This window comes from Prunus persica, chromosome G7 (assembly GCF_000346465.2).
Source record: "Prunus persica cultivar Lovell chromosome G7, Prunus_persica_NCBIv2, whole genome shotgun sequence".
Classification (NCBI taxonomy): domain Eukaryota; kingdom Viridiplantae; phylum Streptophyta; class Magnoliopsida; order Rosales; family Rosaceae; genus Prunus; species Prunus persica.
Window position 1 is genome coordinate 10,283,431 of NC_034015.1, and position 14,090 is coordinate 10,297,520.

Sequence of the window (14,090 nt, forward strand, 5' to 3'; positions counted from 1 at the left end):
TCTCTATATATATATATATATATATATATATATATAACACCATTATCACCATTGGCATACACAGATCTTAGTTGACTCGATCACCATCTTTGATTCATATAAATAAATATATGAAATGTAGTTCCTGCATTGATCCCAATTATATTATGTTTACCTCAAAATAGAGGTTTTCGGTGGGCCTAACTTTAAAGAAAAAAAAATTCATGGATCAAATTTTAAGTTTTAAATTTTTGAAAAATTTAAAATTTACTTAGTTATAATAAATAAAAAATATAATTGAGAGGTGCTTTGAAAATTATAAGTAAAAATTTAAAATTTACTTAGTTATAATAAAGAAAAAATATAATTGAGAGGTGCTTTGAAAATTATAAGTAAAAATTTAAAATTTACTTAGTTATAATAAATAAAAAATATAATTGAGAGGTGCTTTGAAAATTATGAGTATTTAATTAACATAATATGCATACAAGTTTGACTATATAAAAAATAAAAATAAGTGCTAGTCTAGTAAATAAGAAGAGAAGTTAGGGCAATATTGTGATAACGTAAAGGGACAAAAGGCTTGGTCATTTTCTGGCCGACACGCTTGCATTCAGTTGACAAAAGTGACCTACTCTCTATCCTTCTCGTTTTACACACAACTTCTTGCTCTACATAAAATTAGATATAAAAGACAAATCTAATGGATTATGCGCACGTGGCTCTATTTAACTGGCTGGCCTTGTTCATCGTAGACCTTCTAGAAGCCAACCGAAAACTTTGGTGGGGGCGTGAGAGAGCGACTAAAATATACAAGGGGTTGCCTTCCCAATTTAATTCAGTATATTCCACTGACTATACAAATTATCTCGGAAGGGTAATTTTGTCCGACCAGGAGATTTTTATAGCCTTTATTGACCGCCAAGGCCCGCCAACCATTAACTGCCAAATGATTAGTATTTGTCATAAGGGTTTTTTTTTGAGAAGTGGGCATTTGAACCCGTGAACCGAGTCGGAAAAAACGAAAAAAAATTCGTGTTGACAAAAAAAATGTCAATCTAGACTGAAAAATTGAATTAGACTGGTTTGGATCGATTTTTACCCCCGATTCTTATCTTGAAAAAATTAATCTAAACCAAACTCGACCGGTTATATTAATTTTACTTATTCAATTTTACATAAAATTATTAGTAAGCTTAATTAATATTCAACTAACATTATTAATTCCAAGTAATATTTAGATATTTTAGCACAATTAATACTCAGATGTTTAGTTCTAATTTATACCAAACTAAATAACTAATTTAGTCCAATTTATTTTTCTTTTCGATGAACCATACTCGTTCTTGTTATGCTTCTGCCTTTATCTCTTTTCCACCTTTTTTTTTTTTTTCATTTCTCGTCCTCTCTTCTAACTCTTTCTTAATTTATACTCAATTAATACTCTTTCTTATATATATATATTATACTTCCTATTTCTCCATTCTCCACATATTTATATTTTTATCTTTCCAATTTGAAATTCGGGCTGAATTGAACTGGAACCGTATTGGTCCATTTTGGTTTGGTTCTGCTATACACTTTCTATAAAAACCGAATCGAACTAGAACATATGAAAATTCTGATTTCGTTTTTAATTCAAGAGGAAAACCAAACCAAATCGGACCATACCTACTCCTAGCGTTTATTACAATTATAGTTTCAATCCTTTTTTTAACTACACAAATCCTCTTCCACCTTTCACTCCTCCATCCTTTTGTTGTTTCTCTTTGAATTCATTCAATTTGGAAGATAATTGGAGCCCTTTGGGCTGTATATGGGTGAGTGGAGAGGTAATTGGCACTGCAACAAGAGTTTTTTATTTTATTTTTTATTTTTTATAAATATAAATAATAATTTAAACTATAAGAAAAGAGAAATTTTCACACACACTATTAAAATATTATAAAATTTTGAATATAAGACTACGAATCTGCAAACTAATGCTCATTTCTATTTGGCAAGACCCTATTGGTTTTTTAGGTCGTCCATGCCAACAAAAATGTCCGAATAAATAAAAAGCTTGCATCTGTCTCCAAGCAGGCACAGGGGGCCCAGCCGTCCAGGGATGGGGCAAAAAGGACAGTTTCGTCATTTAACGAAAGAAAGATATAATGGCATCAAAAGCGTCGCCCTCCGATTTTGGCATATGGGTGACCAGTCAAGGATGACGATTTTGACTCGTGGATACAACATGTCGAATTTTGGAGTTGCCAAGTAGACACAACTTGTAGCCTTTGAGTGGATTTTTTTAAAAAAAAAAATCTTCGTGCTCCTTTATTTTTGTGACTCTTATTATGTGACGTCAAGGCACAGAATTTTATCCTGATTTTGGTTGTCAGACCATGAATTTTTTTAAAAAAATAAAAAAAATAAAAAAAACTGACAGCAATTGGTTGATGCTTAAAATTGGACTCAGCAGCTCTGAGCCAGCTGGAATACCTGAGGAAAGTGAACGCCACAGAAATCTTACAAGACAATGAAGACAAAATCGTAAATAAATTCAATTAGAATTGGCATTTAATAGAGTGTTTTGTGAATCGAGATCATTATGTTAGGTTTATTATGATGTCGTATTTTAGTGCGATGATAATGAGTGTAATTCCATCACTCGGTTTATTACGATAACAAGTGAAATTGTTAAAAAGTTAGATGAATTCAAGTTACACTTACAATTAATGATCTAATTAATAGAAGTTCGTTTGAACAAAGTATAACTTGAGTTCATCTAACTTGTGAATAGTACTTTGTTTGGCTTTGCCGCATGATGAGTAAGCAACATAATTAGGCTTAATTACTAATTTGGACTCATTAGAAAGCTCAGATAACCTCATATGTTTTGCTAGTAGTCATTTTTTATTTAATGAAAATAGATATCATTAACTCATGAGAGATTACCATGCTAAAAAAGAACATCATGAGGCTCCTCAAAACAAGCACAAGCTTTCTCAATATGCAAGCCAAAATCTAACTAGATGATGAGTCGGACCATTAGTACTATGACGAACATGAACAAAGATATTGCAGTGACAACTCATAAAAACTCTTTTGTATCCTTGATAATGGGTGGTGCTATGCACAGGCAGGCTGGGTGTCTACCCAGCTCAAATTATTATAATTTTGTTAAAATTACCTACATGCGTTATAAGTCCATTCCAAAATTTAAAAAAATTAAAAGCAAATTCTGCACATATGTTGCCCATCCAGGTGGTCCTATATCTTCTCTCTCGTTGCTATCAGGCATTAGCAAGTTTCTCTCTTTTATTTTTTGGGTCAAATTCTCCTTCTATTGGCTATATCTTCTATTATCTTGGGTGGGCAACTTGGCAACAACATATTCTCATCTCCTTTTGTTAACAACAAGTGTTATTCTCATTCTTTCTATTGCTATATATCTTTAATTATAGTTTTAATTTAAAATTGAGTAATTTAGGAATTAAGGATGAATAATAATTTTGGAATTTTGTTGAAATTATTTAGGGCTTTGATTAGTGATGAATTATTGTATGGATTTGATTTGAGATCTTCTTAAAATTGAGTATTTTAGGGTTTAATTATGGATGAATTATAAATTTTGGTTTGGTATTGTTGAGATGCTATTATGAAAATTTGTTTGATTAAAATTCTTTCTACATATTATTCATAGGCTATCCTTTAAGAGTTCCAAGCCTCGCATAGTTAAATTTTAGATTTAAATAGTGTTGTTTTGTATTACATTGCATTTACTTTTGGTTTTAGTTTTAGCTTTTGTATTTGTTGAACTTTTATTTATGGATAGAGATGCATTTGAGGGTATGGCTCCTAAGTAGGTGTATATTTGTGTGTTTATTAATGAAATGCACTCGTATCATCAAGTTTAGTATGTAAATTTTGCCCAACTAGCTTTTGAATTCTGAACTGCCCACATGCCCAACAAGCGACATATAGTGACCCAAATGATGAATACAGTTGAAATAGTCTGGAAGGATGCACCCTCAAAGGCAACATAATGGAAGCCAAAATAGATCACCATACAATTAAATGCTTACTAATGGGCGGTGCCAACGTTGCTTTGACAATATTCCAAGATAATGGTTAGGTTTCATGACAAGTTAACCAAAATGTTGGTTGAAATGCACCACATTTCATTCATAGTTGCATGGAATGGAAGCAATTGGAAGCCACGCGTCACTTGTTTATTTAACGGGGCCTTGTATTGTGCTTCACCCACAAAGTTTATATTGGTCGCATTTTAGTTCATCTTCCACATGCATTTTTCATCTCTCTCTCCCATTTTCAAGTATTATTTACGTTTTTCACCAATGGATGATACAGTCTTATGCACTTGACGTCGATTGCAATTAAAAAAAGAGAGAAGGGGTTTGGGTTTTTGTTCTTTGTTCATCCGAGGGGGGCATAAGCAAAGTGCCACTGCTATTTAGGCCTACAAATCCTATTAAAGAATAATTTTAATCGCTGTCAACGATAATTTCATCTCGTGATATTTAGTCTCTACTTTGTTGGATAAAATATATCGAGCTCATGAACAAAAGAGCTTCCATCCAAAAGAGAGATAAGTACCCAAATGGAATCTCACCATTTTCACTATAGCAATATAAGTTTCAGGTGAAAAGAAGTAATAACGTGCCCGAAATAGACATAAAAACACAAAAAGAGTGCATCGGTTGAATTCTGGTTGGGTAATAACGAGACAACCAGTATAAGCCTGGATCCAATGTAATGATACAAAGCTTTGTTCCTTTACACTTTTACAACATGCTGTCACTGTTGACTGAACTTTCACTTCAATGAGGTTGGCATGGAAATTGAGTGGAAAAAGTAAGCTTGGAACTTGAAACTTTTGCAATCTTGGTGGCTTGCACCTTAGCGATCATGAGAAGCTAATGATCTTTTGCTTTTCAAGTAAAATTACAAAGTAATAATCATATTTGATTCACGATACACATATCAGAAGCATGAAAGCACAGTAGAAGCTACTATTTATCATTTCTATCTTAAAGCTTAAGCTAAGTATTTTATCTTTCTTATGAAAAACACCTTTGAAAAAAGAAAAAACCCAACCACAAATTTGAAATTTCTCTTCTCCTTTTATAGATGAAATAATAATGACAATTCTAAGGAGATGCTTCTGGAAATTTCCACAAGCGCAACTCTGGAAAATTTCATGTGGTGGTACTTATAATTCTTGTCAGTTTAGCATACACTAGCAGTGGAGGAAATCATTTTGTGGTAGAGAAAGACCAAGTAAATGCCATGCCATGTCAAATTTCAAAATTGGTCGCAAGTCATATGCTGCCAACCAAACATGTTTATTTATTTCAAAACCAGTCACTTTCGTTGGCGGTACGTGTAAAGTATTGTTGGTGCCAAGTCAATAATGGACTTTGTTGAATCAGCCTCTCTCTTGTTAAACTCGGAAGTTTTGGTCGTTTGCTTTGCCAGCCATTCCCAACAATAACTTTCATAAATTATAAAAAGTCAACGACCTACTGGAGTTTTTTTTTTTTGGGTCAACACCAACTGAAGTTGAAAATTACCTGGTTTTTAATTGCTCTTATGGTCCCCACTCTTCATATGTGATAAACTTAAATATAAAAAAAATATTACTGAAAAAAAAAAATATTATTATCCATTTTTAATATTTGCGTTTAGATACAAATACTTGTAAGAATATAAAACAAGAATGTGGCTGTAGTTTAGTGGTAAGAATTCCACGTTGTGGCCGTGGAGACCTGGGCTCGAATCCCAGCAGCCACACTTTCAATCTTTTTTATCTTTTTTATTTTATTTTATTTTTATGTTCAAAGAAATTCGACCCTCCCTTATTCTAGGCTTTTATCATTAATTTCTTTGTTTTAAAAAAATAAAAAATAAAAAATTTATGAGGAGGTATATTCAAACTTGATTACAAGAGGCCGGACTCACTGTTCTAGCCGATGGCCTACTCCTTTCTTGTTTTTTGCGTGGAATTTCTCTGTTTTTAAAAAAAAAATGAATGAGGTAGTTGGATTAATCCCCTTGTTACGAAATGCTTCATTTATTTATTTCATTTATTTAAAAACATCAGTCTTATGATTAACATCTAAATTGTTCTCACCTATATTTGAACCCTCTACTGTATTAAGAATGGAATCAGAAGCTTCTATTTAACTTCAAAAATACTTACAAGCAAAACAAGAAAATATAATTCAAATATATTAATGACTCGTTCTAGATGCCTAAAAATTTCTTGTGTGGGACCAAGCTTGGTTCTAGACACACATGATTACCATGGATGACTGACACACCAAATGAGCAAAAGACCCAGCTGCTTCCATTAAAATTGACTTGGCCAGAAGAAGCTAAGAAACATGAAAGCTGGAACTTTGCTTTGGTCTCAAGTTAACTAACTCAAGCAAATCCAACTTTCTTGAGCATAAACAGGCTTTCATATCCAAGTCTACTCAATCCTCATCTTTCTGGTAATCTTACCCTAAGACCGTAAAACTTTCTCCGAAAGACCAAAACAAAACGGCAGTAACACTATTCATGACCCAACATATGAAGACATAAGAACAGCTTCAGTATAAAAAAAATACGTTCAGGGCCACATCTGTCTCTGTTAAGTGTCAAACATGGGATTTTTTAATAGGAGAGTGAGTGAGCGACATAACGTACCTGTTAAGCAACTGACTGCAGGCCTGAGCTCGAACAAGAACCAGTCAAAACTCAAAAAAGACAAATCATATTGCATCACTGGCTAAAAATTATTTTTCCATTAGCTTAAAATAGCAGATACAGTTACTCGGTAAAACAAAACCTATCGTCTTTCGGCCAATTAAATGTTTGATACTTGTAGTCTTCATTACAACTCAACATAAAAAATCTTCGTCAACCCACTCGTCTTCACATCATCAGTGAACATCTTCTAGTAGTACAATGCTGAATCTTGATCTTTTATATATACAACCAATATTGCAAAACTTGACTTACTCTGTGTTGATGTCTAAAAACGTGACTTTCTATCGTTGATTTCTCAAGTGACTCAACAAATATGTGATGAGTTTCACAAATACTCATCAGCCCACATGGTATATATTTACAAAACTACCTGTTTGATTTCTTTGAGAACTTTGGGTTTTTGCACATTCGGATACTCGAAGGAGTAACCTCCACCAGTTCATCCTCTTGAATATACTCAATGCAGTCATCCAGACTGTAGTCCAATGGGGTATCAAGAATCACTGGAACAAAAAAAAAAGAAAAAAAAGAAAGAAAAGGAGATTCTAGATTATTAATTGCCATAAATAAACTGAGGATTGTTGCTGCAAATGTACAAACTCAAAATATTGATTTACTTATAAAAGAGAAGAAAACATGTGAACCCAACCATTTTGTAAGCAATCAATTACTAAGTAGATTATTGAAGTCGGAGAATGGAGAGACCTTCAGAAACTACTAGTCTAAGAAAAAGGCTACTGCATGGAGAGACCTTCCAGAAACTAATAAAAAGCCTACACTGGTTCTGGCAAATATTATGATACCACCCCCATTAAACTTAAGAAATATCCTATGTCCTTGTAAATATAGGGATAATTCTGTTCTGAGAAAAGGAGCAGACATTAGAAACACGAAGAGCAAAAGTGAAATATTATGAAAATTCAATCCATGGCTTGCTCCACAGAGAATACAATTCATTATTGCGTCTATCTTAAAGTACTGTTAACAATGGATAAAATAGCTTACAAATACTAAAGTAACAATTTGTTTAGACAAAATTGAAATGTTCGAACACATTTTAGTCTTTGTTATTAACTTCTCTTCTCTTTCTTTGTGAGATGAAGTCGGTGCTATTAACTTAAAACAGCTAAACCTCACCCAATATACAGTCACGGTCAGCACATCATAACTTAAGAAATGTAAAGTTAACAATATCAGAAACGGTATTAACTCTTTTACCCGAGACATGAGATAAGTAGAACAGGTACTATAGTTGCTTCTCACCTGTTACATCTTTGTTGGAACGGATGTTTGTTGCAGCCTTCTTCTTACACACATTAAGGGATAAGTCCCCAGGCCGCTGATGGATGCCAACTATCTGACCTTTATAAACTTCCACGCCAGGACCAATAAACAACTGCCCCCTCTCCTGTGAACTAGAAATGGCATAAGAAGTACTCGTTCCACCCTCAAAGGCAACCTGAAAATATTGCAATTCAATTTAGTCATCCTGACACAAGGGAAGGGAAACACACATGCAAACGTGTGCAGAGCACATATATGATCTTTACTTCTCTTTTGGATGATTTGTTCTCAACACTAGATGTGCAAAAAGGGTGCATGTGATATAACAACTGTTGTGGTCACTACCATACCAGACATTGACAAAGGCTTTCCACCACCAGGACTAATAAAGTCAAACCTTAAAATATAACCACAATCTCAGAAATTACCAGTGAGCCCAGATCCCGGGTACTCATATCACCAGCCCAAGGTCCATAGCTATCAAATATTGTGTTGAGAATCGCAGTGCCACGAGAAGCTGTTAAAATTGCATTTCGCAGACCAAGAAGGCCACGAGTTGGAATTTTATATTTGAGGAAGGTTGTGCCTTCCGACCTAGCACATACAAAAAGTCCAGATAATCAGACATCTGTTGCATTCACCACGCAGCAAATTCAACCAATAACTGCCAACAAAAGTAGAGTAAAAGTACAGATGTAAAAGTGGAGTATATAATAACACTGTGACACCCCACAGTACCCGTGCGCTTGGGGGGAATTGAACAGATGACAACAAAATATTAGTCCATTAATTTTCTTTTGGTTACATAGCTTACTAATTTCAAAACCAATTACTTTATAAGAGCGATCTACATTGATACTGTTGCTGCACCAGTTTAGGAAAAGAGTGAAAATGATATCCCTGAGTAGCTGACAAGAAATGGCGTAAAAAATGTACTATACAAATATCTACTGGTGAAATAATCTCTCACGAGGTCTTCATTATGGGCTGGGTATTCTTTTTTTTTTTTTTTTTTTTTTTTTTTGCCATGATTATGGGCTGTTCAGTTGCATTAATGTTGCACCTGCATGTGCGGATGCATAAGATTGGTAACCAATCTTATTTTTGGGCATTTACTGTATATCACATCTGTAGATCTATCCTTTACATAATGCAAACTTCTGTTGAACCTGTAACCAATATGCTGCTACACAGTTTCATTGGTAGAGTTATAAAGACAGTTATGTAATAATCAAGCATAGTTTTTTGCCTTTGGTTCTAATTTTATGCATTACTTTGAATTTATTCAAAAGATGATTAGTCAAAAATGAAAATAGAAGCAGAAAAATTCTACATACCCAACCCCTTGCATATCAAACATCTGCCCCCGTCTTTTGCCAAGAAGCTCAACGACAGCGCCCATGTGTTCTTCTGGAACCTCCACAGTGGCAATCTGCAAGCAATCCACATGATACAAATGACTGATATCAGAAGAGTGGTAGCATGATTTGTAACTTATCAGGAACATTTTTGACCAAAAAGAAACGTGAATCATTTGGAAATATCTGTGCTATATTTGTAAAAAGCAAGGCATCACAATTCTTAAGAAATAAATACTGCATTTATTATTATTTTAAAGTAATATCACCATGTGCCTTATTTCTATTCAAATTGTTTCGAAACGAAGCATAAATATTGGTCTTCAACTATAACCGTAGCTATTGACCTTTCACCCTTTACCTAAACATCAACCATTAAAAAAACATTTAAACAGAAATCACCTCATATGGTTCCAACAACTTGTCATTCACCCTTTTGTTAATGACTTTGGGAGGTCCCACCATGAATTCATACCCTTCTCTTCGCCTACATTGAATAACCATTTAAAATTGTGTATGCAGAAGAATAGGATTATGTAATAACAACAAAATAACTGTACTTACATGTTCTCTATCAATATGGTAATATGTAAAGTACCCCGTCCACTAACAATGAAGGTATCTGCTGTTTCACCATCTTCAACCTTCATAGCCAAGTTACGCTCAAGCTCACGAGAAAGACGATCTCGTAAGTTCCTACTCGTAACATACTTCCCCTGAAATATAGGAAACCAATTTCCAATCAAAATGCCAAACAAGACAACAAACCCTCGATCACTTAATATGGTACCACCACTAATTGACACAGACATGTTAAAAAGAGATATTGATTAGGGGGCACCTTATGCTGCCAGATAATTTGGCATGCTATGTTGCAAGACTGTCAATATGGACCATGATTAAATGGACCCGGATTCCCATTCTGACATCATAATATGCCAAATATCTGGCAGGAGAATTACCCTATGTATGTTATATGGAAAATTGCTCATCCATTGCATTTTTAAAGTCCAGACGCTAAGCTCGAATCCCCTTATATCTTCTGCTCCATTACTGACAGGTTTAATATTTTCAGGTGTAGAATCTCCTCATTAGGGATCAGGTTTTGTATTTTAACTCTCAGTTTTTTGATGCACAATTTAACAACAAAATAAAAATGCATTCAAACAATCGTATTATGGCTTTCTAACGCCAACACATTTGAAGTGCAAGAACATCTAGGCATCCATATATGTAAGAACATACCTCGCGTCCAACAAATGGTGAAGTGTTTATAGAGAAAGCCATTTTCACAGTTGGTTCCTCCACCTTAATTGCAGGTAATGGTGTCCCATTGGTCTTATCAGCAATTGTCTCGCCAATCTAAATAAATTAAAAATATTAAAATCAGCCATGAAATATCTCTGAGATTTTATAAAAATCATATGCCATATATCAATGCAAAACTATTAAGTTGTCACCTGAATATCATTAATTCCACAAACAGCACATATATCACCAGCCTCCACACTTTCTGCAGGAACCCTACTGAACTTCTCGTACACAAAGAGCTCACTAACTCTTGCAAATCGACATGAATCTTCTGAGGTGCATACCTATAAAAATCGAACCATAACCAGAAATTAAGAAACATGTTTCTTTTTCTGTATAGTAGCCAATGAATGCGATCACAAAGCATTAACATAAACTACAGTAGACCAAAAGGAAATACATAGGTATGGATAAGATTCCAAAATTCTATCCGAGTATCATTGGTTTTATGGGAATTAGTTATAGATCCTTGCATTGCATTAATATGTTAGCAACCAGAGATCATGTAATGAAAAGAAAAAGGCTAGAATGTAGCATAGAACATATTCAAGATTTGGCTCAAAATCACCTTCACATCCATCCCCTTCTTCAGAATCCCAGCATGCAAGCGTCCAATAGCTATTCGCCCTTTGTGTTCATCATACTCGATATTTGTAGCCTGAAATATTAAATACAGAATAAGATATATGATGCTCATGCAAAGTAAAGTTAAAAGTAAATGAGGAGCTAAGGTTTATAGTAACAATTTAAAGCCGTACAATATCATGCAACATTTAATTATAATGTATAACAAAACAAGAACGATTAATATAAAAGGGTCTTGTTCTTCATCTTCCACTAATCAATTTCAATTAGTCAAGATATTAAAGAGTCTGAGCCTCCTTTGACTCTTCTCTCATACTGAAATGGTGTGTACTGCATCCAGGTCTTTATATGCAGACCCCTGTAGTTTCATTAATTGATCAGCCTTTCTTGATGCAATAGTTCGTTGTAAAGGTCAAGATCAGTGAATGAGCATTATAAAATAAAAAGAGAAAGAATGATGACATTAAAGAAAAACCACTAACAAGCATTTGCAGTGAACCATCTTTGTCGATAGCAGGTCCAGGTATGCATCTCATTATGCTCTCAAAAAGGGGCCCAAGATCATCTGCCAAATTATCCGCTGACAACCCTGCCTTTCCTTTAATCCCACTAGCATATATTGCTTGGAAATCACACTGCATGTAAAATGAATGTCGGAATGAGGTTAGACTTTTACATGCATTTAACATTGAAGCAGCAGTGCAATCCAAAAGCGTCATAGACAAGACAATTAATATAAAGAGGCGATCTCAGGGATAGATCACTTTGTAGCTTTCCTAATGTGATCGACATTTCAAACACGTTTTAGAAGGAAATTTCTTGCCATTATATCCCATAGCAACCACAAACTAATTCCATGTAGTCCAAGATGCCTTTTCACTGACCCAGATATATCGATTCAAAGGCAATAGGTTTCAAATACAGGGCCAGGTTTGAGAAACAAACAGAATTCCAAATGGCCAAAATCAACCAGTAATGTGAATTCTATGTACGCCACTCCTTCAACATTTAGTTACCTGTTCATCAGTCGCATTTAATTCAATAAAGAGTTCAAAAGTGGAATTGATGACAAAATCTGGACGAGCTGAAGGCCTATCAATCTTATTGACAACAACAACAACAGCATGGCCAAATTCTAGAGCCTTCTTCAAAACAAATCTTGTCTGCGGCATTGGGCCCTCAACAGAATCTACCTATAAAGAGAGAAAGAGCAAGCAAATGATGACAAGCAAGCACCATAGGAAAGGATTAGATGCCAAAGCAACAGAAGGTGCAAAAGGGTACCACTAGAAGAATCCCTTCCACCATATTGAGGATCCGTTCGACTTCGCCTCCAAAATCAGAATGGCCAGGAGTATCAATTATATTAATCTTTGAATCTTTATACGTAATAGATGTATTTTTGCTTAGTATAGTAATTCCCCTTTCACGCTCTATATCATTTGAGTCCATTATCCTTTCCTGAACAAATTGGTTATCGCGAAACACCTGCAGAAAAGCCCTATCAATCTCATTTGGAATTTATAATTGACCAACTTAAATCATATAGGAATAAAAAAAATTCTACCTTTGATTGCCTCAACATTGCATCAACCAAAGTTGTCTTTCCATGATCAACATGCGCCACAATTGCTATATTCCTTATGTCACTTCTCCTCATCAACTTTCTCCTCCTTTCTAATACAATAACCCAAAATTCCCAATTAGACCAACTTTTCTAAACACAGACATAAACACATTTCTTCTCTAAGACAATAACTCAGTTCCTAATTAGACCAAACTTAATCCAACCAACACACACACACACACACACACACACACAAAAGAAAGAAGCAAGCAACTTCTATGTGACTAAAATGAAACGTAAAGAATTGCTGCAGTAAACAGAAAAGAACAGAAACATAGAAATGAAGGATTGCAAGAGAAGAAGAAGAAGTGAAAGTACCTGCGGTGGCGGCTTCGGTGGCTTCAGAGACGGAGCATTTGATTGGTGGGTGAGTGGAGAAGGGTTTTGGGTTTCGGGTACGGAGTTTGAGTGTGGTGGTTTTGACCGTTGAAGAAGAAGGTAAGCTGAAACCGAAGAGTTGCTTGGAGAGTGGAAGAGTAGAGGAAAGGCTGGTTCGAGGGTTAGAGTTAGGGTTTGGGAGGGTGAAAGAGGAGCTGTGGAAGCTGCAGGTTGCCATCTCCATGGCTCTCTCTCACTCCTCACTCTCTGCTCGCTCACAGTTGCTCAGGCTCAGGGAGAGAGATAAAGAGGAGATTTGGCAAATGAGGCTGCTATTGGAACTTCCAAAGCAAAGAAATACAATTGTGGGAGGCCCTGTTTACTCCACGTCATCGTTGAGAGGGCCCAAGCTAGGTGCGTCCTCTGTCATTTAAGAGTCCACATAGGCCCATTTTATTTACCGAGGTGGATTTTAAAGGATTTCAAATTAGTTTAAAAATTCTGAGATATTCAACTAGGATTTAAAGGAGTATAAAAGTTTGGCAACGACTACTCTCTTCTTCTTGTTAGCACTCTCACTCGTTGTTCCATTGTTGCTATATCTTCTTTAGTTGGGTTTCTTAGTTCGAACAACGGCTTGACTGGTGGATATCAATTGGTGGATCTTTAAGTCAAGGTGAGTATAGAAAATGTCAATTTGCTTTGAGGATTGGGTTTTTTTTTTCCCCTGAAAAGAAACCCATTGTGATTTGAGGTTTTTTACATACAAGAAACCGAATATTATTAATTTGTATCTTTTTTTTCTTTCATGTTGGACATAATGTTGATGTTGAAAATTTTGTGACTTATTCGAAAAGCATTAAGTAGAA

At 34.9% G+C, this 14,090-nt stretch overlaps 1 protein-coding gene and 1 non-coding gene across 2 annotated transcripts; one reads left to right on the top strand and one right to left on the bottom strand.

Annotated features, from left to right (window-relative positions):
• Window positions 5,704–5,775, top strand: TRNAH-GUG. The gene has a single exon. It is a non-coding gene; the product is annotated as a tRNA-His (tRNA).
• On the bottom strand, window positions 6,746–13,548 carry LOC18771129 (GTP-binding protein TypA/BipA homolog). The gene is made up of 14 exons (XM_007204561.2): window positions 13,222–13,548; window positions 12,844–12,953; window positions 12,561–12,764; window positions 12,293–12,469; window positions 11,759–11,911; window positions 11,260–11,349; window positions 10,841–10,975; window positions 10,626–10,742; window positions 9,945–10,096; window positions 9,783–9,867; window positions 9,360–9,454; window positions 8,451–8,616; window positions 8,002–8,197; window positions 6,746–7,241 (listed from the first exon to the last, which is right to left on the bottom strand). The coding sequence occupies exons 1-14, from the start codon at window positions 13,463–13,465 to the stop codon at window positions 7,105–7,107; spliced, it is 2,061 nt and encodes a 686-aa protein (XP_007204623.1). The 5' UTR covers window positions 13,466–13,548; the 3' UTR covers window positions 6,746–7,104.